We start from the raw sequence: 24,398 nt of genomic DNA on the forward strand, positions 1-24,398 counted from the left end.
AAACTGGGGATACAGAGTGTCCTATATTTCTTTCGTACATGTTTTAGAAATGTGTTCTATGAGTGAAAATAAGAATCTAATGTCATGTAACAAACAATCCATAAATGAAGCTTTTTTATTGTCAAGGAGATTGTTAAGGAGTTATAACAAAAATATGATTATTGTTTCTCTGAGTTTAATACAGGACAAGACGAGATACTGATTTTCTAACACTCTACTATGAATTTAATTTCAGTTTCGTTTTGCCTTGCATTCAACTGAAAGAAACAGCATCAAAATAAAAGACACAATATGTATTTTGTATTATGATAAACAGTTTGTTAAAAAGAACATAGAACACATCAAGCATTAATTAATTACAATTTATTTCATTTAATATTTTGACCACAATAATATTCGCAAAGTATTGCTTTCAAATTAATGAATCTATAAATAAAACATAACTTTTGAAAGCTACGTAGGTAGATAAATTTAATTCTTGAAGTAATTGTATTAAATAATGATAAGTAATAAGAAATATGTATGCTTCAGGTCGATAAATAAAGAAACTATCTAATAATGTCAGAGTTAATCTTTAAAGTGACAGTAATTAGGTCTTTTACTCTGGAAGCCTCTCAAAGAAAGACGATAGGCAAATGGGTTCATAAAGTAAATTTTCAGATTTACCATTTTTTAAAAGCCCACTCTTCTCTGTGTAACAGAATATTTTATTTTATCTACTACATTTATGGATATTAATTCTCCATTACACTTCAATGGAGAATATTGTACCTATATTTATTATTGAAAATACTCACAGCAACTCCAAATCAAAAATATGCCATGCAGCATAATTTTAATAAAAAGAATTAGTAAATAATTCCAAACCATTAACCTGCAATATATTCAATATATCTGCGTCCTTAAAATTCAGCTGATATACTAGAAATGGAATAAAACTTTTCAATAATAAAATGGAGATAGAATTTCCTTTTCTCTTAAAACAGTGTTTCCCAGTTATCTGATCGAACTAAGAATAACCAACAATTTGAAATAACCAGTAATTATTCTCCAACATTATTTCCAGCGACGCCCCTCACAGAAATACCGAAATTTATCATAATATACTCAGCTCGACGATAAAAAGCCACGACATCTGTGTACACACTTCTTATCGAGCATCGCGCCTTTGTCCCCGACAGCGTGCCCAGTATTAAAATAAAGTTCCCCGCGACTTATCACGAACTAGACGAGCTCGCAGGCGTTATAGCAGCACGATAGATACAGTTATCCCCTGGTATCGCCCCGACGAAGACGACAGCGCTCTAGCTCGCGCTGCTGAACGGCCCTGACCTTACCAGAAGCAGGTTCGTTGAACCGTCGAACATTGAGATGTCAATTGCTCGCACGATTGCATCAAATCGTGTCGACGCGCGGATTCGCTTTTTCAATGGGACACAGACGGATTTGTCGCTCCTCGAGGTATGAATGAAGCTTAACACGCGGCTCCAGGCGAGGCTGAAGACGAATCGGTGGCGATGGGAGAGTATCGATGGCTGTTGAGGCGAATTGCGTCGTTTCGTTGATGACTTTGACGAGTTTGACGAGTGTTGTTAAGGTTCAGAGATGTTTGAAGGTGTTGGAGTCTGTGAAACTGGGTTTGAGGAGCTTGGAAGGAGTTTTGAAAAGTAATTTAACAGTATCCATCAGTCCTATTATAAGCTTATCTATAGGCTTTCGGTAAATGAAGTGTTGAGAGCATTAGAATAAGGTATACAGTTGTTGAGCTCTGTACAACGATTGATCTCCTGCCTAAAAGAGCAGCAAATATTATATTCCTTGCATTTACAGTGGTTCCAGGTTAGTTGGCCATGGTTTGGGACCAGATCTGGTCAACTATCTCGAGAGGTCTATTTCTAGGAATTTTTAAGTGTTTTTTCTTTCGAGTCATTCGTCTCAGAATAGATAAATAAGTAGAGTAATAAAGAATTAATATGAGTGAGATACGATATAATGAGCAAAAGGTCTCGCCAGGGAGGTCACGCTTATTTACTTTAAGTTCGTCAGGCTGAAGACACTTGACGAAGTCAGGTCCAAAATTTGGTGGGGATAGCGATGGCCAACTATTCCAAGAAAATTGTAGTTAACTAATGTGGAGCCACTGTACTGCTTTTTCAGGAAAAGCGTTAGTCATTGTATGAGGATCAACAACTATGTACGTTATCATAGTTGCTTTGGGATTATTGTGATTTTCTATTGTTGTGAGTTTGTTAGTGGAATGAATTTTACTTTTGTGTGTTCTATGGTACATGTTTTCTGAGAGACTCATGTGAGCTAGAGAGTGAGTTGATATTAGTGTGTAAAGTTTGGTGTGAGGTTGAAATGTACAAGTGAACGTATAGCGAAAGGTTGTGATTTTGATTGTAAGTTTTTTATTTAAATAAGTTTCATTTATTGTGGAGTTCTTTTCTTTGTTTAGAGATTATTTTGAGTATTTGTAAACTTAGCGCGAGGTTCTGAGAATACTTAGGCTGGTTTAATGATCTGTCGTTAATTGCAGGTCAGTTAGCAAGGTGTTACTGATAATAGTCAAATTTCTAGTACAATTTATTTTGAAGTTACTGTGTTGAATGTACCTACTCTTTTAATTTATGGGAAATTTGAAATAATTTATAAATTCTATGCGAAAAAGTACGTCTACTGAAGCGAGGATTGCAAGCAGTAACTCTTCTTTTATCTCTACTTATTTCCAACTTACTGAACTCGATGCATGTATTCTTCCAATTGAAATAAAATTACAAGTGTTTCTAGATTTTTTGTGAAAGTCTAGAAATACTGAAACACGTATAAAGTTCTCCTTTTAAGTGATCGTGAGGTGCAATTAACGATGGACTAAATACAGAAGTCTTTTCTTATCTCTATTTATTTTTGAATCGATCAACTCAATATACTCTTTCATTTTAGAAAAAATTCCAAGCCTTTGCAAAAGGCTTTGGCTTTTGCTTTGTGTGGAAGAATGTAGGAACACTGAAGCTCCCTCTTAGATCCTTGCTCTTCTACCTCATCCAAATCAGCAATTAAAAAGAATCAAACTTACACAGTGACATTGCTCCATCATCTAAACACTACTACATCTGTTTCACTTCAGACATTTCAGCTCAAACTTTCCAAAAATACGTAAATATCCCTAATCAACTCCTCATAATCACTAACCAACCCCCCCACGTAGCCCCTCTCAAAAACACCCCCGAAATTCATCAAAAATTCCAAAAACCAACTCGTGGAAAAAAGCCAGCAATTGTCGAAGCACTCTTAACCGTGGCTCTTCGCTTTTGTTTTCAGGCAACGGGAGCACGGAGCCAAAAATGTCGCCTGTGAAGCCGTAATTCAGCGATCTTTGTAGGGTGGAAGCAGAGGGCCGAGCAGAAGTGGGCAAGGGACAGGGGGTGGCGAGATGGCGTCTACCAGCGGGCACAAGAGGAACGGCTCGAGCTCGAGCATGTTCGCCCACAGACGCACAGAGTCCGGCGGTGGTTTCATCGGCCACAAACGCTCCGAGAGCGGTCACAAACGCGCCGAGAGCATATCCAGTGCCTTTGGCCACAAACGATCCGAGAGTGGCCACAAGAGGAACGAGAGCGGCGGTGGTTTCGGCCACAAAAGGTGATTCCCGCAGCCTTATATACCGAAATTCTTGGAGTTGCTTGTACTTGGGTACTTGGTGTTACTTGTACCCTTGATTTTAGGAATAGAGGACAGAGTAGAAATATGAGGTACAGTAGTGATTCGATTGAGAGCTGCAGCTGGAGCTTAGATCGTGAGTAGTCCATTCGCTTGCCTTGGCTTTTGGCCCCAGAGATGTATGTTTAGACTAGAAAAGGGTCTTGCTCGATGTCAATGCTAGAGCTTGATGCCTGAAAACAATGGGGAGCCTTAAAAGACAAGGGAAAAAGGAAGTGGAAAAAGTTCCTTATTTAGTATCAGGCTTTCCCGCAAGTAGCACCAATCGATTCTTTGTATCCTCTCTGTGAAAATGGTACCAAACACGATATGGTTCTGATTATTTATAACAAGGATATCTAAAGCTTGGTTTGTAAGAAGGTTTGAGAAAGGATGAGTAAGACCTTCCTTTTTACAATTGTGTAGTTTGATATTATTCAGCTCAACAGAATTTTGATTATGAGATCTGCCACTTATATTTTTAGCCAGACTAAAGTGGTCATTCACGAATGGTTTTGGTACTTAGGAAATTGTTGCTTATACACTCGTGAGTTGTGAGTCTTTAACGAGAAAACGGTACACTTCCCATTTTCTTTACATGTACCTCTACTTCGAACCTAACAATCTAACAAAATTAACTTACTATTGATAGATAATAATTCACGAGATTGTAGCAAGTAATTATACTACAACATTTTTTTTCTTTATGTGCACCTTGCTATTTTGCCGTATCTTACATCTATATTAATTTCCAGCCACATTTTCAAAATTCTACACAGTATAATTCTTTTTAAAGTCTTTGGTCTGGGTCTCTTAATCAGATCAGTGTCCCAGTCTTCATGTAGTATAATTACTCTTTGTTCAAAATTTCCTCTTTTTATGAGCTTCTCCCTATTTTGTCGACCTTATGTCTACATTAATTTCTAACAAAATTTTCAAAATTCTATGTATTATCACCTTTTTAAGAGTCTTCTTAGACCTGGGTCTCTTAATCAGATCAGTGTCCCAGTCTTCATCTAGTATAATTACTCTTTGTTCAAAATTTTCTCTTTTTATGAGCTTCTCCCTATTTTGTCGACCTTATGTCTACATTAATTTCTCACAAATTTTCAAAATTCTATGTGTTATCACCTTTTTAAGAGTCTTCTTAGATCTGAGTCTCTTAAATGGATCAGTGTCCTAGTCTTCATCTAGTATAATTACTCTTTGTTCAAAATTTTCTCTTTTTATGAGCTTCTCGCTATTTTGTCGTACCTTATGTCTACATTAATTTCTAACAAAATTTTCAAAATTCCATCTATTATCACCTTTTTAAGAGTCTTCTTAGATCTGGGTCTCTTAATCAGATCAGTGTCCCAGTCTTCAGCCAATGTGATTAGTCTTTGTTAAAAAAAAAATACAAAGAACACAGGAAACTAGCTTGCCTCGTAAATTTTCGCGCTTGCAGAACTGATTGTATCTCTCACGGGCTGCATCTCTGACGCGTTCAATAGCAATGAGATCTAGCGTGCTACGAGTCCAAATACGATAGGATTAGGCGCTTGCATTCCTCTAACGAGCAAGAGACACGGTTAGCTTCTCGCTGATTCTGATGAGCTTTCGCGTGGGAAATTTGCTTAGGATAAGTCGACACGTGTTCGTTTGATGTTCGAAATTTTAAGCATTTCGTGAAACAATACTGATGTTATATATATACTAAATAATTTTATAGACGAATTATTTGTACTTGTTCCCTACAAAGTGTTCAATTTCTGATGTAGTGAGGAAACAAACCTTGTTTGTTTTTATTTTCGGATATTTATTAATTAATTTAATACTTGAATTAGAATTTTCTAGGTGGGGCTGATTTTTTGGAAATTTTATTAAAAAGAGAATTGAAGCTTTGTTCAGTTTTTGGAGTCGTCACAATCAGCAAAGGTCTTCTAAACCTAGAACTATCAAAGCACTCAAAAGCTACTCCATTTTAATTTAAAACTTTTTTTAAAAATTCTCTAATTTTATTACAGTTTCACTTTCCCAAAATTTTCACAATTTTTGTGTGAACAATTTGTGTTCCCTTCTCTGCTCTCTCCAAAATCGTTTACATAATAAAATATCCAGACTAATAATATAATCAAAATTATATAAAATATCCAGAATAATAACAAACAGATATATTTTAAAGCTATTCGTTGATGACTCCACTATTAACATTAATTAATATTTATTTTCGACTTGAACTCTGTGATCATTCATTTTCCTCGCTTTTTTGGACTTTTTACTTTCTCTTCGTCAATTCTCTGACTATAACACCCAACTGATTGACTTTCACTGACAGTGAATGACTGACTAACCACGATCTAAATCACTTTGTGACCATAGAGTGCTCCTAAATTACTGCTCGCACACGACACGCTCGTGCTATGTGCCTTACATCCAAAACTTCTCCTGCATTCCTATAATTCCTCCGACAGAAATGTCACTTCTAAATAGCCGACGGGTCCCCTGTGCTCGAGGCTAAATATTTTATCGTGAAAATTTGCATAAAGGGGTACGTACTAATGTTTAGAATTTATTCTTAGTTGACGAAAGTAATACAATATTTATTCATGCATACAATATTAAAAATAAGTGTGAGAATATTTCTATGAAGGTAATTGCATTTTCAATTAACTTTAACAAATTTTTGCTCTACTGTCCTCTGTCAGTCTCATAAGATTATAATTTAATAAGAGGGATGAGGGTAACCTTGTACCAAACATGGAAGCTGTTTTCTTAAGTTATGTGTTGGATCTGTTTGATGAATTTTAAATAGTCAGGCAAATTTTACTTGATTTACTTTTTAAATACACAACAATATATGAGCAATAAATTGGTTTATGATCAATTGAAACACGCAGTAGGCTAATTAAAACTATTTTATTTAGTATTCTACAATCAGAAATAAATAATTTTCCTTCAAACATTCATATTTTTATTACTTGTTTAAGCTAAAATAAGGTTTAAGAAAATAATTAGTGAGACACATTTTACAGAATATTATCAATATCTTAATATCGAATTCAAATAAATTCTTCAAAATATATCATGATAAGCACTATTTAAAATTGTAAAAGTAAAGTAAAAATTAATGACTAAAATATATATCTATGAAAAATATTATCTTGTATACTGTATAGAGAATATATGTACATATTTACTTATTTATTTCTTACAAAAATTAACAATATAGTCAAGCCAAACATTAACATATTTTTACTATTTATTATTTAAATTATTCTCAAGAATTATTTATTTAATTAGCTATGAGTGATTTAGCATAGATTATCCCTCTTCATTAAAAGAATTACAAATCAATATACCTCATAGAGACTAATATAATTCTCATGAATTATTTATTCACCCATGAGATTACACTTAATTATTTAACTATGAACGGTGTGCCACATTTTATTCATTAGTATTCAGGATTTCTGACAATACTAATTCAGGCACCTCACAGCATAAGAGGATAACTCTTTCATGCCTGAATGATTTTTTTGTCATCTTTTAGTCTTACTTTTTTTATTAACTAGGCTTCCAATGTCATTGTGGATATGGTTACAGGAAAAAGTAGTTGGAATATGTATGTCCAGCTAGTCACGAAAGGATTAATGCTCCCATTCAGTCATCTATAAGTTGCACAATACGTTTCATTCTTAAACCAGTACGCAAATCTAGGATGTCTAGCCAGCCGCAAGCGTGCAATTTTCGCGTACAGGGTATTACAATGGTGTTCCAGGAAAAAATTCAAATAAGACGGGGAAGTATCCTGTTACCTGGACGAGGTAATATGAACCTTCGACTGGGGGTCTACGTGTAATGTTTAGATAAGTACAGGTTCAGCGTCCAGGGGCTTCCAGGATTCTGTTTGCCTTCTCCCTTTTTCGTTAACAACGCCAAGAACTGAGAAATTGCATTTGCAACAGCGTGACAAACTTCCTGTCCCATGGCATTCGTGTTTGATTACGTACGCGATATAGAAAGAAGTTCAAAGGACTTTGGCCCTACTTCTATATACTTCGATAATCATATTTTACGTGCAAACTTGTTTATAAAAACTGGAAAAGTTTGTTACCTTTACGAATCTTGTTGAAATAGAAGTCTTCAGATTTCTAGATTTTTCGTTGATCAGAAGACATTTCTAGGAATGAATAATTGTAATTCTTTTAAGATCTTTATGGATGTTAAAATCTTCTCTAATAGACTCTTTAGTTCCACGTTAAATAATTATTACTAATTCATATTCTCCCCAAATTTGTCGATATGGGTGATAGAATTGTGTATAGATAGTTGGTAGAACAAGTAATTGATGGAGAGCTGTGTCTGACTAGGTATAGTATTTATCTACTAGCTTAAATATTTGAACTCTTTGTACTGTTTATTTTAGATTCCATTGCAGTAGTCACTGATTCTAAGAATACCATAACTTGGATACTTCCTAGAGAAAGTTCCTTGACACTCTCAGTCTTAGTCTGCCTTCCTAATCTCTGAAACTGTGTCATCCAAAAATGTGTAGACAGAAGTCTAAAAAATATTAAAATTCCTTTATACCTGTAGCTGTGACCCAGCTTAAGTCACACATTTTTAATAAACTATTTTCTTTAGTACCATTTATTTAGGCAAAAGAAAAAAGAAAATGCAATATTGCCAGAAAATTAAATTAAAAATATTCTTTGAACCTTGAACTTAGATGCATTATCAATAACTAAGGTATATAGCAAGAGAAAAATCAATGCTATTTATTCCTAACATCATTTTTTGCATGATTATATCGATTTACATGTCTACATAGTCTTAATTCGTGGAAGAGTGATACATTATTATAGTTACTTGCTATCGGAAGCGAATCTTATCTTTTACGCTCCATGAAGCACAGCTTGCACTCATTCTACTATCTTCTCTGTTCATCTCTGAAGCTTCAGGAAGCATTTCACTCACGCCACTCTCAATGGCAATTGACTCGCCATGGACTAATGTAAATACCAGAAGTTGAAGTGGACTGACCCAAATTGAATGGAAGATTTCTGGTCTAGTTTTCTTGGAATTAAGAACTTGCACAATTTACTTCAAATTAGCTCACTAGAGGCTAGTTCATAATGGGTACTTTATGTATGCAGAACTTTACCAAATATTCAATTTTTCATCTTACCTTTACAAATTTTAACCAACTTAATTTCAAACACTAGATACAAGAATTACAGATTCTGATGCAATTTTATAGTTGTGCCTGTAATATAATTTACTAGCTAATACTACAGGCGACAAAATGTTCCTCGTTGTCATCTCATTATAGACATGGCTTCAAGAGTGATAAAACTGAGAGCACAGTAGAACATCGATTGAGACGTGGAGAATTACTTAATAATAGGCAGTGGAAGGTATTGGAACTAGTCATATAAAGAGTTCTTCAAGTTTGAATACTGAAAGACGACTGACGTCAGACAAAGACAGAGAATAAGTAAAAACCTGTAAGGACCCATGACTAAACATTTAATTGATTAAGGCCCAGTGACTATACTGCGTTCACTGAGAGAACGCAGTCGTTTCACGCAGATGGCTTCCATTGCCCCGACTGACTTTTCCACTGAGATTGGTGAAGGATTCAAGAGCCTAAAAGGACACGCCTTGCTTCTTTCTACTCTGTATACCTAGTGTCCAAATGAAACAAATGTTTCTATCTATTAAGAAACAATATTTATTGAGATATCAATGTATAAGAATCCACAGCTTATTTGATTAGAAAGAAACAGCAACGGTAGAACTGTTTCCTGGATTTCCTACAAAATGTTCGATGCAACCAGGTAGTTTATGACACGGGAAATCTAGGGTCGTTTATGGTATTGCAACGCAGTAAGAATTCTGACTAGTACCAGTACGTTTTCGGTCGACAGAGACGATATTCAAGAAGATTTTTATTTGCTAACAGAGCCGCATTAATACTTTCGGAGAAAACTAAAATCTAAAAGAATATCGTTTGCTTGCTCAAAATTTCTTTCACACCGTTTATGCGCTAACACTTGAAGAAGTGACTTTCTTTAGAAATGGTAGGACCTCCAAGGGCCCAACAAGGGGTTCATGGGTAGGGATGTGCTCGGGAGTGACAGAGCCAATAACTAATGAGCATAGGCGTGAACTGCGCAAAGGGTACGAAAACTCGTCAACCGACAACTGCGTTCTCTCAGTGAACGAAATATAGGTCTCTCGTTGCGTGGGAGAAGCACCATTCACGACCTAAAGAAGCGACAACATCGCAAGTTAGGGGACCCAGCCACTCAACTCTAGAAAATTGAACTTTATACAAGATGACTTTTTCCCTAGTGGACTCAAAACCAATGCCACCACCTAAACATCATAACAGAGACCTTGTCCCTCTACCCAATAAGTTATTGAATGTGTCATCCACGACGACTACTATAGCAAAGGCGCTGTATGCATATGAGCTGTAAACATTTCGCAGCAATTTTTCCTCTTCTTGGATGCTTAACATTTGAAACTTTCCACATTCAGTAGCCTATCAGGTAGAGGGACAGGGTCTCTGATACGATATTTATGCAGCAGCACCGTTTTTGAGTCCACCAACGAAGAAATCACCTAGCAGTTGGGCAGTAGAGTCCTCAGTCCCTCGCGAACCCTGAACCCTGCCTCCCACGCTGATTCCTCTTCCCCTCGGTTCACCACGCGTCTTCAGTCAGGCTACTTCCTGGTCGCCCGCCCATTTCGACGTCGTTTCAGCCCCGATAATTCACGAGCCATTTCTCAGCCGCGAGTGGTTAATTTGGAGCACAGTATTCGATTATTGGTCTCGCATTATTGGCCAAGCTGGCGAGGAGGGGCCAGAGACGGGGCGGGATTAATGGATCGCTTCCAAATTGCTCGCTGACCTTCCTGTTCTCGTGCACGTTTCCAGGTCCGAGTCTGGCAGCAATTACCATGCTGGGCACAGGAGGAACGAAAGCATGTACGCCATGACGGGCCTCTACGCGGAGAGCGCGGGCACAGGCGGCGACGAGACCACAGACCCGCTGCAGGCAACCGGCAGCAGACTGACTCATGACACTGTCATTAGGTGTCACAGTAGAAATCCCAGTTCTGGCCTTGTGGACCATAGGTGAGTAGCCGACGCGTGGTTGTGATCAGATTCCAGGGAGCCTACTGCGTGCAGGTTCTTTCGGTCTCTGGGAAAACAGGCAATGAGGCGTTTTGGAGAGGTTTTCACTGGGGGACTTGCTTTCGATGCGAAGTTCTGGTGAGGTAGTTGGTGTTGGGGAATGAGCTGGAATTGTGGAGTCTAAGAAGTCCCAGATTTTAAGTAGAGTTAGAATAATAATAATGATGAGTAAAATTGCAATGACTCACAGACTTGTTTCTTCCACTTGTCTTATCTCTTGTTTCTATGTTCAACTCTTTTCTAATTGCTTTATTTTAATCTTGAAGAACGAGAAGATATTTCTTTCTTTTAAGATTTTAATACAAAAATGGATATTATGCAGGTGTTTTTAGAATTTGAGCCTGTAGGTAAATTTGTTAATTCGTGAAGTCAGTATACAATAATAATAATAAGAGTATTGGGTAATAATATAGTACTTATAATGCATATCTATAATTTTATCAACAAGTGCAACTGTTTAACTAAGAAACAAAGTCTCAAAGGTACACATATGTAAATCACTTTGTAACAAAGAAACTTACAATAAGTGTTACTTGAGAATTTACGAACATTTCTTGGCTCATCTGTCTTCCTAGTTGTAGTCATTTATTTTCTCAATGTTTCTATCTCAAAACAACAGTAAATAGAGAATAAAATCCTCTTTACAATATTATAGCATATCTACTATCATTTGAACATAAAATTGAACATAAAATTCACTTTTGGCGAGCACAGTAGTCTTGTATTTGTAAGTTTGGAAGATATTTAAAATAATTCTCGTAACCAAATTAGAGTCATAATTAAATTGCAAATCCTTAACATATCAGGTGGGGTCACTTAAAAATTTTAAACAAACCCTTCCTTTAAAAATTTGTCAATTTTTAAACACTTCACATTTTTAAATATTGAATTTACACATTTTCAGTCTTTTTATATACTTTTTTCAATTTTCTTAATTCTAATTCCTGGAAGTTTATTTAAATTCAGAGTGACTATATCTACCTTGGTATGATAAAGGTAATCAGTATTTCAAAGGTGCAAAAAACATACAAAATATGAAAAGTAAGCTAGGAATTATAGCACTTTAAAAGTGAAACAAAATTTAATTTAAATTCTATCTCTTTTAGCTAAGTTCATAAAACTGTACTTGCATAAAACTCTGTAGTCTAGTAATATTTTTGAGTCAGAATATACACGTATACTCTGATCGTTGTAAATCATAAAATGCTACGAAATCCAGTTTTATTATGGAACTAACAATATAGTTTCCAATATCAACTTGCTACAAGTGTTCTCTAGAATAGTAGACACTGTTCATTAACGAATTAGCACTATACATACCAGAAGGTAGAACATTGTTAATCACAAGAAATCTTAGACCAAATCGCATATGTCCTATCTGTGAGCCTTTTTACTTGAAACGACTTGCCAAGCACATTGGAAAATATGTTCTTTCAGAAATATGCTGGAGCTTAAAATAGCATTTTATAGCCGCTGCAAGAGACGAGCCAAGTTTCTGTCATCTTTATGATGTAGTAGTCAATGAAGTCAAAGCTATCAATACAGTGAGTGCTATTAGGGAAGCCACATAAAATTTACTATACCAGTCTCTACTGAATCCTTACAAACTATTAGCAATTACTCAATCCTCCTACTGAGTAACAAGAATCAAATTTGACACATCTTATATAGTTTAAAATATCTAAATAAAAGTTTTAGAACTTCGAAATTTCAGTGTGTCAACAGTTCACGAAAATTTGCATCAGTCTATCTACTAAATAGATTCATGGATTCGCATATTGTATTCAGAAAATTATTTAATTATAAAAACTATTGAGCTGTATTTTTGTACTGTGCTTCCTTCTTTAACTCTTTTTGAATTTTCTCAATTCAAAAGTACACCACTTTTAAGACTCGAACCTGTGGATTTACTAATCCCTCATGAACAAATTCACGAGTCACTGTATTTAAATTATTAACAAAAAAAGGACGCTATTTTTACAATTCGAATCTGTGGATTTACGAATTTCTCGTGAACAAATTCACGAGTCACTGTATTTAAATTATTAACAAAAAAAGGACACTATTTTTACAATTCGAATCTGTGGATTTACGAATTCCTCATGAACAAATTCACTTTCAGAGTCACTGGATTTAAATTATTAACAAAAAAAGGACACTATTTTTACAATTCGAATCTGTGGATTTACGAATTCCTCATGAACAAATTCACTTTCAGAGTCACTGGATTTAAATTGTTAACAAAAAAAGGACACTATTTTTACAATTCGAATCTGTGGATTTACGAATTCCTCATGAACAAATTCACTTTCAGAGTCACTGGATTTAAATTATTAACAAAAAAAGGACACTATTTTTGCAATTCGAATCTGTGGATTTACGAATTCCTCATGAACAAATTCACTTTCAGAGTCACTGGATTTAAATTATTAACAAAAAAAGGACACTATTTTTGCAATTCGAATCTGTGGATTTACGAATTCCTCATGAACAAATTCACTTTCAGAGTCACTGGATTTAAATTGTTAACAAAAAAAGGACACTATTTTTACAATTCGAATCTGTGGATTTGCTAATCCCTCATGAACAAATTCACTTTCAGAGTCACTGGATTTAAATTGTTAACAAAAAAGGTACACTGTTTTTACAATTCGAATCTGTGGATTTACGAATTCCTCATGAACAAATTCACTTTCAGAGTCACTGGATTTAAATTGTTAACAAAAAAGGGACACTGTTTTTACAATTCGAACCTGTAAATTTAAAACCCCTCATGACTAAATTCATGAGTCACTGTACTTAAATTTTCAATAGAAAAAGAATACTGTTTTTAGAATTAGAACTTGTGGATCTACTAATCCTTCATGAAGAAACTTCTAAGTCACTCAACATAAAATCTGCCTATCAGAACAGGAACTTTTTTCGCATCGAAAGCAGCCACCCTAATCTAGCCCAACCCCCCAGCTGTAAATACTGCAAAAATCTCTGCTTCTTCAACGTCTACCTTACAATTCAACTAACATAGTACAGTAACAGTACAGTGCTACCTAATTCAATAATAAAGATACACATCTCTCACTCGTCTACTTAATACGATTTTTGCGCACTCGAGCAAATTCTACTGCCACCATTCGAAAAAAATAAAAGGAAAGCGAGAACTGTGTCAAGTGTGAGGCGCGAATAGATTTGTGCAACTGGATCTCGCGTTTCGAAATCTGGAATTTTTGCATACGGCGCGGGGTTTCCAAATGGCAGAGAGGAGGATCGCTCGATGTGACGCTCGAATCGCGGAGAGTGAAAGCACAACGCTGACCGTGGCACATTTTGTCGTACGTGAAATAGATTCTAACGTAATTGTTACACTCGATTTATCCTTTGGACGCACCTCTCGCTGGAACCTCGGTCGCGAAGTGGATGACAAATACGCGATGAGTGCATCGATATCCGCTTCTTACCAGTTGCTTCAATGAAAGATTCGTCGTCTGGGCTGTAGACTCTTTGGACTGGGTTCAATTCTTTTCTGTTGGGAGCTTGAAGATGCCTTTGAAGTAATAAAGTGAATTGGCGTGATATGGTTCATTGAAGGAGGGATACCTATTCAGGAATGCTCAGAACACGAAATCTTTGGGACTTTTTTTGGGAAGAGAAGCTGTCGAAAGTTTTTGGGTAAATGTTTCTTTTCCCATATGTAACACGTTTTGATGAATCTTTATACATTTTTGTCAGTAAAAGAAAATGAGAAATTGTGGTGACTACTGCTACTCGAGATTGATTATCTAAAATAAAAAATTTTTCAAGTTTTAGGTATTATATTAAATTATCTGGTCTTCGTCGAGTCGGTTTTCAGGTGAATTAATTTGTAAATCGAAAATCGATATTAACTTTCAGCTGCTGTCAGATTATCATTTAATATAGCGTCTGGAAATTGAAGAATTTTTTATTTTAGATAATCCACCTTTGAGCAGCAATGATCATCGCAATATGCTTTTAATAAAATACCTTCTGGGATGTTAACTATATTTTTTATATTACTCATTCTTTTTATTCGAGAAAAATGTATATGCAAAAAAGTTCAGCAGCTTCTCTTTAAAAAATTCACCAAGATGCATGTATTTTGAGCTCTTCTAGATTGGTATTATCCTTAAGAACTGGTTGTATAGAAAAAAAGATTAAGAAAAATGGAATTAAGCTTGTAAAATGACAGCATTTTCTAGATTTTTTTTTTTAGTTTTTTTTAAGGTATTAGTGTTCAACTATTTCTTATTGGGAGTTCGAAAACGCTTTTGGAATAATGAAATGAATTTTCAGCTATAGTTTGTTTAATTCGAAAAGTAGTTTTAAACAAAAATTCAATGAATGTTGAATTGTAAATGTATTAATGAACTTTAAATGAAAATGAAATTAAAGGAAGCAATTTTAAATGACAGCCTTTCCTAAATTTTTTGAGTAATTATTTTTAGTATTATTGTCCACAGTTTTTGAAAAAATTAAGAAATGAAGAAGCTATCGGTACAACTTCAATTTTATTCAATTTAAATTTATGATATTCAATTAAAGTTTCTAATACTTATAATATTCCTTTTAGTTTTTTAGTTTTTTTAATAAGTATTAATTATTTTGGAAAATAATTGGGATACAAGAAAATTGCAGATACGTTCTGTTAAAAGACTTAAGTTTATTAAAGTTTGATAAATTATGTTTCACTTTTAAAAGCATCTGTTCCCCTTAATGAATAATTTAAAAAATATTAAAATAATGCTTCAAAGAACTTAAAATTTCCAAAAAAATAATCTTCCATTTTGGACGTCTTATAATATCGAATACAATTATCATTATCAATTTTTAATTATTTAAAATAACGACTAGTGACAATATCCAAAAGACCATAAAAATTGACAGAATTCTAATATTTCAAAAAATTTTTAATTTCGTAGATTTCCTAGTGCTAATCTGGACCATCATCAGTTCAAAGACAGCAACTAACATTCTCACATAACTTTGAACATTAATTAAATATATGAATTGAATAATACATTAATATTTAAAAAAAAATCATACCTGTTGTAACTAAAAATTATCAAACATAATAATTTCTTTAGAAACATTGCAAATATTACAATCCCAAAGTGTTAGCTTCTCTATTCTGTACTAACATTACTGTACTATAGTTAAACTAAATTGTTATACACGCAGTCATCGTGCATCATCCAGCACAAACTACTCACGTGTCTCGTTTTTTGTTTTTACACTTTTTCAGAGATTTTATCATCAAATGTCACAGCAGGAATCCCAGTGCTTCCATGGTGGACAGGTAAAGAACTAAAAATCGCACGATTGTCATACGATCGGTGTAATTAACAGAAGGACAATTGTAATTAGTGCATAACTCTGTGAATAAGTACCTACTGTACAGTATTAAAAACTATTCAGTTTGTAGTATATTTATCGTTCATGTTGTTTGTCTAATCAATTGTCTTTTATTGTCCAATCCTTTAACTGCGATACATTATTTCTGAATGAAGGACAAAAAGAATTTTGTTTGAACAAATTTTTAAATTTGGCTAAATTATAAATGATTTTAAATATGAAGTAGAGGATTTGTTGGAAACAAAGTGATAATAAAATTATAAAATTTTAGGCTTAAACTTTCTCCTAAGAACAGTTTTAGAAAGGTTTGAAAAATTTCTAAATTTGACTGACTTAAAAGTTGTTTTAAATTATAAGTAATGATTTTATTAGAAGCAGCGTTTCTAAAATTTCTAAATTATTAGGGTTAAATTTTCTCCTAAGAACAGTTTTAGAAAGGTTTGAAAAATTTCTAAATTTGACTGACTTCAAAATTGTTTTAAATTATAAGTAGATTTTATTAGAAGCAGCGTTTCTAAAGTTTCTAAATTATTAGAGTTACATTTTTTCTCAGTGAGGAATTTAAAATTTATTTTATATAATAAATAGAAGTAATATTGTGCAAAGTAACATATTTTAAATTCAAAATCACAGTCTGATATTTGATTTTCCTTTTAAAACGAAAATATTCTTTGGAAAATAGAATTAAGTATAATAATTCCTTTCAAGGCGCTCTATAATCGAGTTTCCAATACTTCTAAAGTTTAACTATGTGCATTAATACTGTCGAAAGAAAATTGAAAATTCCACTAAACCACGTACAAGAATTCTCCATTAAGAAACTAATAAGCTATAAACTTCAACAATCAAACATTCCTACAAGAACTGTGCCATCGACAAGCTAAGAAACTCTATAAAACAAAATCCAGCAAATACTTTTCCACAAAATTGATTCTCCACAAAAACAAAGCATTCAAATACCAAGGAACAAAAATTTGTTCAAAGAATCTATGTCCAGTTCTCTTCACATCTATTCGTAATTAAATTTTTGAAGCTTTAAAAGTGAAAATAATTTTTGTATCTTAATTTAAAAGCCTAATTCATAATCTTAGACGAATTTCTCGCAGTTAAAGGATTAATAAAATCGCACACTTGCTTTTTATCTGCTATTTTCGGTCTGTATCGAAAGTCCCTTAATTATGTCGACAAATTCTCAAACGTCTTTTCTCTTGTCGTGGCCAAATACAGGACGGAGAAGGAGAGAGCGCAAACACCGCCATTTAATCCGGATTCGAAGGACTGCGGAATTCTGAGCTGCAGACCAGCCTTTATACAGAGATTCGCTGGAATAAAGGTTCGTAGATTTCGACCACTGTTACTCCTCTTCTTTGGATTCGTTTAGATCGCTGGAGTCCTTCGAACTCTTCGACTTGCTCAATGCTTTCCATCATTTTTTTAAGCCTTTCCTCTCCAGCTATAAAACCCCTATTGGAGTTGTTATACAGAGTGTTTCATAACATGGGACCCATTTCGTGAGTTGATTGAATGCTTAACGACAATGGAAAAAGTCATGCAAACACATGTCTTATCAGTCTTCGTTTATGAGATGTAATGAATTTTATAAACAGAGCAAACTCTTTGTTCGGCCTCTCTTTCCATATACTGCAATAGATCGTGAGGAAGATTTTTAATTGGAGATTGTTTCAGGTGAAAAATATCCCTTGTTGCAAAGTTTATGTTTTAGAAAATTTCTATTGTTGTTCTAAATCGAGCATTGCTATGACACATTTTTGAAGCTTTGTAACACTCATTGTAGTTGATGAGTGATGGTAATTTTAGGATGTTAAGGTGTTGAATTATAGAACGACTTTTAAAAATTTTTTAAGTTTGATGAAAAGTTGAAAATGTGAAAATTTGAAAAGTTATCATATTTGAAAGTTTAGAAATTGGGAAGTTTCATTATTTCATAAGTTGGAAGTCTATGAAGCACAAAATGTGTAAATTTAAAAATTCGATAATTTAAACTGGAAGTTTAAAAATGTGAATATCTGTAAAGTAAACAATTCTTAAATTTGAAAGCTTGAAATTTCAGATTTCGAAGACAAGAATTTGAAAATTTGAAAATTCAACGATTTATAGGAATATATTAAGAATATGAAAGTTTTGATGATTTTGCAATTTAAAGGTTTAGAAGTTAGAAAATTTGAAAATTTGATAGTTTGACAATCTATATAGTTGAAGATATAAAAATTTGGCAGTATGAAAATTGGAAAATTTTGAAATTGCAGAATTTGGGAATCTGAGAAGTTGAAAATTTGAAAATTCAACGATTTATAGAAATATGTATTAAGGATACGAAAATTTTGATAATTTGACAATTGAAAAGTTTGCAAATTTAAAAGATAGCTCGTGAATTCGAGAACTCGATACTTCGACAACCTATAAAGTCGAAAATTGTTAAATTTGAAAGTTGAACATTTTTTAAATTCCATAATTTAGCGAATTAAGATTATGAAAATTTGAATGCTTCAATGTTTGAAAATTCAGCGATTTATAGGAATACGTTAACAATATGAAAATTTTACTTTGACAATTTAAAAGTTTGCAAATTTAAAAGATAGCTCGTGAATTCGAGAACTCGATACTTCGACAACCTATAAAGTCGAAAATTTTTGAATTTGAAAATTTTTTAAATTCCAGAATTTGGCGAATTAAGATTATGAAAATTTGAATACTTCAGAATTTGAAAATTCAACGATTTATAGGAATACGTTAAGGACATGAAAATTTTAATAATTTGATAATTTAGAAGTTTGTAAATTCGAAAGTTAGACAGTAATTTTAAAAATTTCACACTTTAACAATCTCTAAAGTCGAAAATTTAAAAATGATGATATCGTCCCATGTAGCAAAGTGCTGCCAACTTTAAAAACCAAGGATTCAGATAACGCACATAGAAGACCATGATTTATTTAATCCCTGAAACGTTCAACTCAATACACCATACATGGCACACACGGATGTACAAACCGAGCATCGTGAGTCATTGTTCGAAAGGATACGACATTGAAATGCTGTCGAGATTCCGTGAAAGGTGTCTAGTCGACGTACACGAGGATAATATGATGTCATTGACAACATTTCAATTTTTAATGATTGCAAAACACGATTACAGTTCTCAGTAATTTTATACCTTACATTGTTGCTCTTCATCGTACACATTTACTCAGTATAAACTTAAGTTATTATATATTATATTATATTATTATATATTATAAGTTGTGGAGTTTTTTCACAGTAAAAAGCATCTGCCTAACAATAACAATAAACAGAGAAATCTGTTTCAACTCATTGTTTCTTTAATCATAGATAAAAGTGAGAGAAAGTGGCAGAATAATTCCAGCAAACGACAAAATAAGAGAGGTTACAGGCAAGCTTATAACAAGACAATACTGTATCATGAAAATTCATAATGCTGTGACACAATTCCTCTACTTTCATAAAAGTTTCTTAATCGTATTTGCAAGACGATGAAATAAGCACGCTTTTCTTTAGAGTTTATTAACTCTAGTATTAAGGGAGCACGTCGATTATCAGAAAAACCTTTTATCCTGTTTTCATCATCGTTAATGCAGCACTTTACCTTCGTTAGGTAAAATGCGCTCAAGGATGTAGCGATGGAATCGATGAACCTCCTGCTTATCTAATCAGATTTTATCGTACGGTTCGATGCCACGGATGTTGAAAAGCAAATTGACGAAATTTCTTTTCGGTCTTCTTAAAATTTTCTGTACAATTATTTGCATTGCAAGTCACTCGTTAATATTCTTTCATATCGAAAATGAAGTTTTGAAACTTTGGAGGAATTAAAGAAGAGTATATTGTTTGACCTATTTTTGAGATATTTATTTGTTATTATGGTTCTTTAGAAATTTTAGCGTGTTAAATGATGAAATAATTCTAATTTCTTGGCGGATCTGGAAGGATATTAAAAAGTGTCATTCCTAGATCAGACAGATCCTTTGCACCTGGGAATCTCTCTTGAGCACAATATCTGAACCTACAATGATATTAAAGACTGTCATTCTTAAACCAGACAGATCCTCCGTTCCTACAAATCTTTCTTGAGCACAATACGTATCTAAACCTACAGTGATATTAAAATGTGTCATTCTTGGAACAGATAAATCCTTGACTCCTGGAAATGTCTCTTGAGCACACTATCTAAATCTAAAATGATATTAAAAAGTGTCATTTTTGGATCTGGCAGATCCTTCACACTTCGAAATCTTTCTTGAGCACAAGATTGTAGAATCTGACAAATTCTCCACATCTGTAAATTTCTCTGAATATCTCTTTTAAATTTGAAAAGATATTAAAAAGTGTCATTTCTGAATGAAATAAAGCTTCCATTCCTGGAATTTCTTCTTGAGTATACTGTGTAAGTCTGAAGAAATACTAAAAAAAATATTATCTGTCCATCAAGCAGATCTTATACGTCTGTAAATTTTTCTTAATACAATTTTTAAATCTTAAAAGATATTAAAAAGTGTCATTTCTGAATGAAACACATCCTCCACTTCTGAAATTTCTTTTTGAGTGTTCTCTGTAAACCTGAAGAAATATTAAAAAAATATTATCTGTTCATCAAGCTGATCCCCTACATTTATAAATTTCTCTTCAGTACAACTCTTAAATTTCAAGAAATATTAAGAAGTGTCATTCCTAAATGAAACAAATCCTCCACTCCTGGAAGTTCCTCTTGAGTGTACTGTGTAAATCTGAAGTAATACTAAAAAAGATATCTGTTCATCAAGCTGATCCCCTACATTTGTAAATTCCTCTTCAATGCAATTTTTAAACCCAGAAAGACAATAAAAGAGTGTCATTGCATGCCCAGATAAATCTTCCACACCTGGACATCTCTCCCGAGTATAGGCACATACTTCATAAACCCAAAGAAACACAAGAAAAATACCATACCTATCTCAATCAGCCAATCCCCTCGCATCTATAATTCTCTCTAGAACACATGTCCAAACAATGGAAAAACATTAAAAAATATCATCGTTATATCAAAGAAATCCTCCACGCTCGTGCATCTCTTTGTCACCCCTATTTTTAATCCACGCGTGCACACGGATGACAGACCTCGCAAGCCCATATTAGTAATTACGAATCGGTTCGCGGAATCTGGAAATAGCAATCAGAGAGGGAATAATACATCTGGATCCAAGGATCGTTAGCACACGTGCATCTGCCATTTTCCAAGGCTCAACCGTCACGTGCCGATAATAATATTTACACGTTTCCATGATTTCAGGTGTTCGTGTTCCTCCTCTCGTTCCTCGTCACGTTACAGCAAGCACTTAGTTCAGGTTACATAAATTCTGTGATCACGACCATAGAGAAAAGGTTCGAAATCCCGTCCAGCCTCTCGGGCGTAATTGCCAGCTCGTACGAGATCGGAAACGTCATTACGGTCATTTTCGTCAGCTATCTTGGCAGCAGGCGGCATATACCCGTCTGGATAGCGATTGGTAAATCGTATAAACCGTATTAAAGTATAGTCCACGGCGAGATACAGCAAATCCAAATAAACAGCAGGATATCAGCCTTTTAGACTTCTGACCATTGAAGAGTGGAAATAAAAAAGGCTGTGCCATTTTGAAAAAATTGTTTTTTTCTTTTACATAGAAAGGATGTTTATATGCAGGTCAATATCAGTAAATTGTTTTCCTCACAACTTAATTTGGCACTTTCAGCCCTCAATATTGACATTATGGTAGCCAGAAGGGGATCTAGGAACTATCCTGAATTCTTCCTGATTACTTCACTGAAACGTTAAATATATTATTTTCTTCTGTGTCACTTTCTTTGCTATTTGTGGTATTAAATTAATTGACAATACTGTAGTGTGGATAATGAATTATTGCATAATAGATTTTGTTGGATTAATGCTAGTTGTAACTAATACTAGTAGGCCCTCTTATGTACTATCTCTGGGGCTCTGAATAGACAGGAATCAAGAAAAAATACTTGTTGGTTTGTTCCTAGGTCTCTGACCAGCAACTACAACTCCAATTGCTAGAAGTTTAAAAGATTAATAGCTAGTACTTTTATTAGAATCACTATACGGGGTGGCCCACTGATTTTTGTCGCCTTGAATATCTTCCTTATTTTTAGACATATAGCAAAACTTTATCTACAAAAATTGTATGATACAAAGAGGCCCACAACGTACAAGCATTAATTATTTTTTAGTAATCTGTTTCCAAAGATTTCGAGGCCACCTCCATTCTTGTTAACACTAGCAGAGCCATTGGCAGGTCTTTTTAGACCCAAAAATTAAAATTTTGTCACCCAACTCTTTTCTAATAAGTATTTTTAATATAATATTTTAAAAAATGGTGTGTTTCAGAATATAATTCAGGAATAAAAATGTAAATAAGCAGTTTTACGTAAATATTAGTGTAGAAAGAAGTCTAAACAGTCTTTTTACTGAGGATTTTGCAAAGTGTTAAATGGAATGTTACACGTTTCTATTTCTAGTAAAATAACAGGCTTTCAGGCCATTTCAATGAGCCCCCGTGCGGTCATTCGATTCGTGGACCATCCTGTATCTCGCCATCGACTGCTATTATACCTCTAGCAGTGCTCCAATCCGCAAATTCCTGACGATGGTTTCGGTTCCAGGCGCAGTGATAATGGGATTGGGATCGATGATCTTTATGGTGCCACACTTCACGGCCGAACCAAATTTGATGACGGCTGCGAACAACTCCAGCTCCGACAATATTTGTCGCGGGGTGTCGTTGCGTGAACAGGACATGGGACTGGGTAAATTTTTCCTCCAATTAATTGAGCGATGCTTTGACTTCGCTCTGCTGCCTGCAGAAATTCACGGAGTTGTGAATTAAATTGGGAAGGATTTGTAATGGAAGCTGCTCGACCGTAACGAGCACTGTGAAATTAATAACATAGTTGATTAAACGCAGTTCTATTTAAAATTAGAATCACAAGGCCTGACAGAAATTTTGGCAAGTGCAGCGTCGTAGTCAAGGTGTTGAAGATTAAGATTCGTCGTAGGGATTTTATTAGCATGGGTCGTTTAATTCTTGCTGCGCTATGATACATGCTAATGAAAGTGTTTAATATTCTATGTACCTTTGTCTTGCTTGTGATTCATTAGATTGATGGTGTATTTATAGTTGCTTGGTATCAGCTTAGATAATAATAGTAGGTACAATGACACAGTAAAAAGGATTCACTAGTTTTCAGTGAGAGAAGTCACTAAACTGGTGATTTTTATAAATTAATTTTGTTTGTTATCTACATTTTGAAAATTTCATTACAGAAAAATGCAAATTTTCGAGTTCTCGGAGCTCAAAAATTTTGAGACATTCTTAAGTTTTGAGCTTCCAATATTTTAAGGAACCCAAAATTTGAATTTGCATGAAAATCCATAGTCTACATATCACTTTAATTATCAAAATTTCTTATAAGGAATGTATATTTCAAAATATTAAAATAAACACTCATTTGATAAATACAATTTTATTAATTTGATCATACAATTTTATATTACTTCATTGTTTCTACTATAAAGTGATCTATAATTTTATCTTATCCTTAGCCATTCGATATTCACAATGTTCGACAAGTGAAGTTAAGCAATTTCTGTCATAGGTCGATTGTCGTCTGGATTATCTTCTCCACCTTTGGCACCACACAACAATTTAAGGGGCGATAATTGTATTCAAGGATCTCCGTCTACCGCCGGACCTGTTATGTTATTTGTACTTGCTCAGTTATTGCTAGGTTGCGGTGGTTCTCCTCTGTTCACTCTTGGTACTACTTATATAGATGACCATGTTCGACCAGAGAGTGCTTCTTTATATATTGGTAATGACACACACTATCCAAAAACACAAGAATTTTTATATCCTTGAGACACTGACTAATAATATTTTTCTGCTCCTCAGGTTGTATGTACAGTATGGCAGCTTTTGGGCCAGTTTTAGGTTTCCTTCTAGGAGCTTATCTATTATCATTTCATATGGATTCATTCTCAGGGACGATTATTAGCATAGGTAAGAGAGCAACCTTAATCTCCAAATCTGTTCCAATTTGATTCGTGAAAAATAATCTAATTTTCAACTAA

The 24,398-nt window shown here is 34.1% G+C and overlaps 1 protein-coding gene across 1 annotated transcript in view; it reads left to right on the plus strand.

The window, feature by feature from the left end:
* The window catches only part of LOC143186807 (solute carrier organic anion transporter family member 3A1-like), a 98,045-nt gene that overhangs the window by 63,684 nt on the left and 9,963 nt on the right, over positions 1 to 24,398 (plus strand). Inside the window, exons 2-9 of the mRNA XM_076390588.1 lie at positions 3,322 to 3,642; positions 10,628 to 10,828; positions 16,146 to 16,199; positions 17,483 to 17,588; positions 21,558 to 21,774; positions 22,931 to 23,074; positions 23,924 to 24,139; positions 24,220 to 24,327. Coding sequence (XP_076246703.1) covers positions 3,434 to 3,642; positions 10,628 to 10,828; positions 16,146 to 16,199; positions 17,483 to 17,588; positions 21,558 to 21,774; positions 22,931 to 23,074; positions 23,924 to 24,139; positions 24,220 to 24,327 — 1,255 coding nt within the window. The 5' untranslated portion in view covers positions 3,322 to 3,433. The remainder of the gene's footprint in view (positions 1 to 3,321; positions 3,643 to 10,627; positions 10,829 to 16,145; positions 16,200 to 17,482; positions 17,589 to 21,557; positions 21,775 to 22,930; positions 23,075 to 23,923; positions 24,140 to 24,219; positions 24,328 to 24,398) is intronic.

The sequence above is a fragment of the Calliopsis andreniformis genome, unplaced genomic scaffold (genome assembly GCF_051401765.1).
Source record: "Calliopsis andreniformis isolate RMS-2024a unplaced genomic scaffold, iyCalAndr_principal scaffold0022, whole genome shotgun sequence".
Lineage (NCBI taxonomy): Eukaryota > Metazoa > Arthropoda > Insecta > Hymenoptera > Andrenidae > Calliopsis > Calliopsis andreniformis.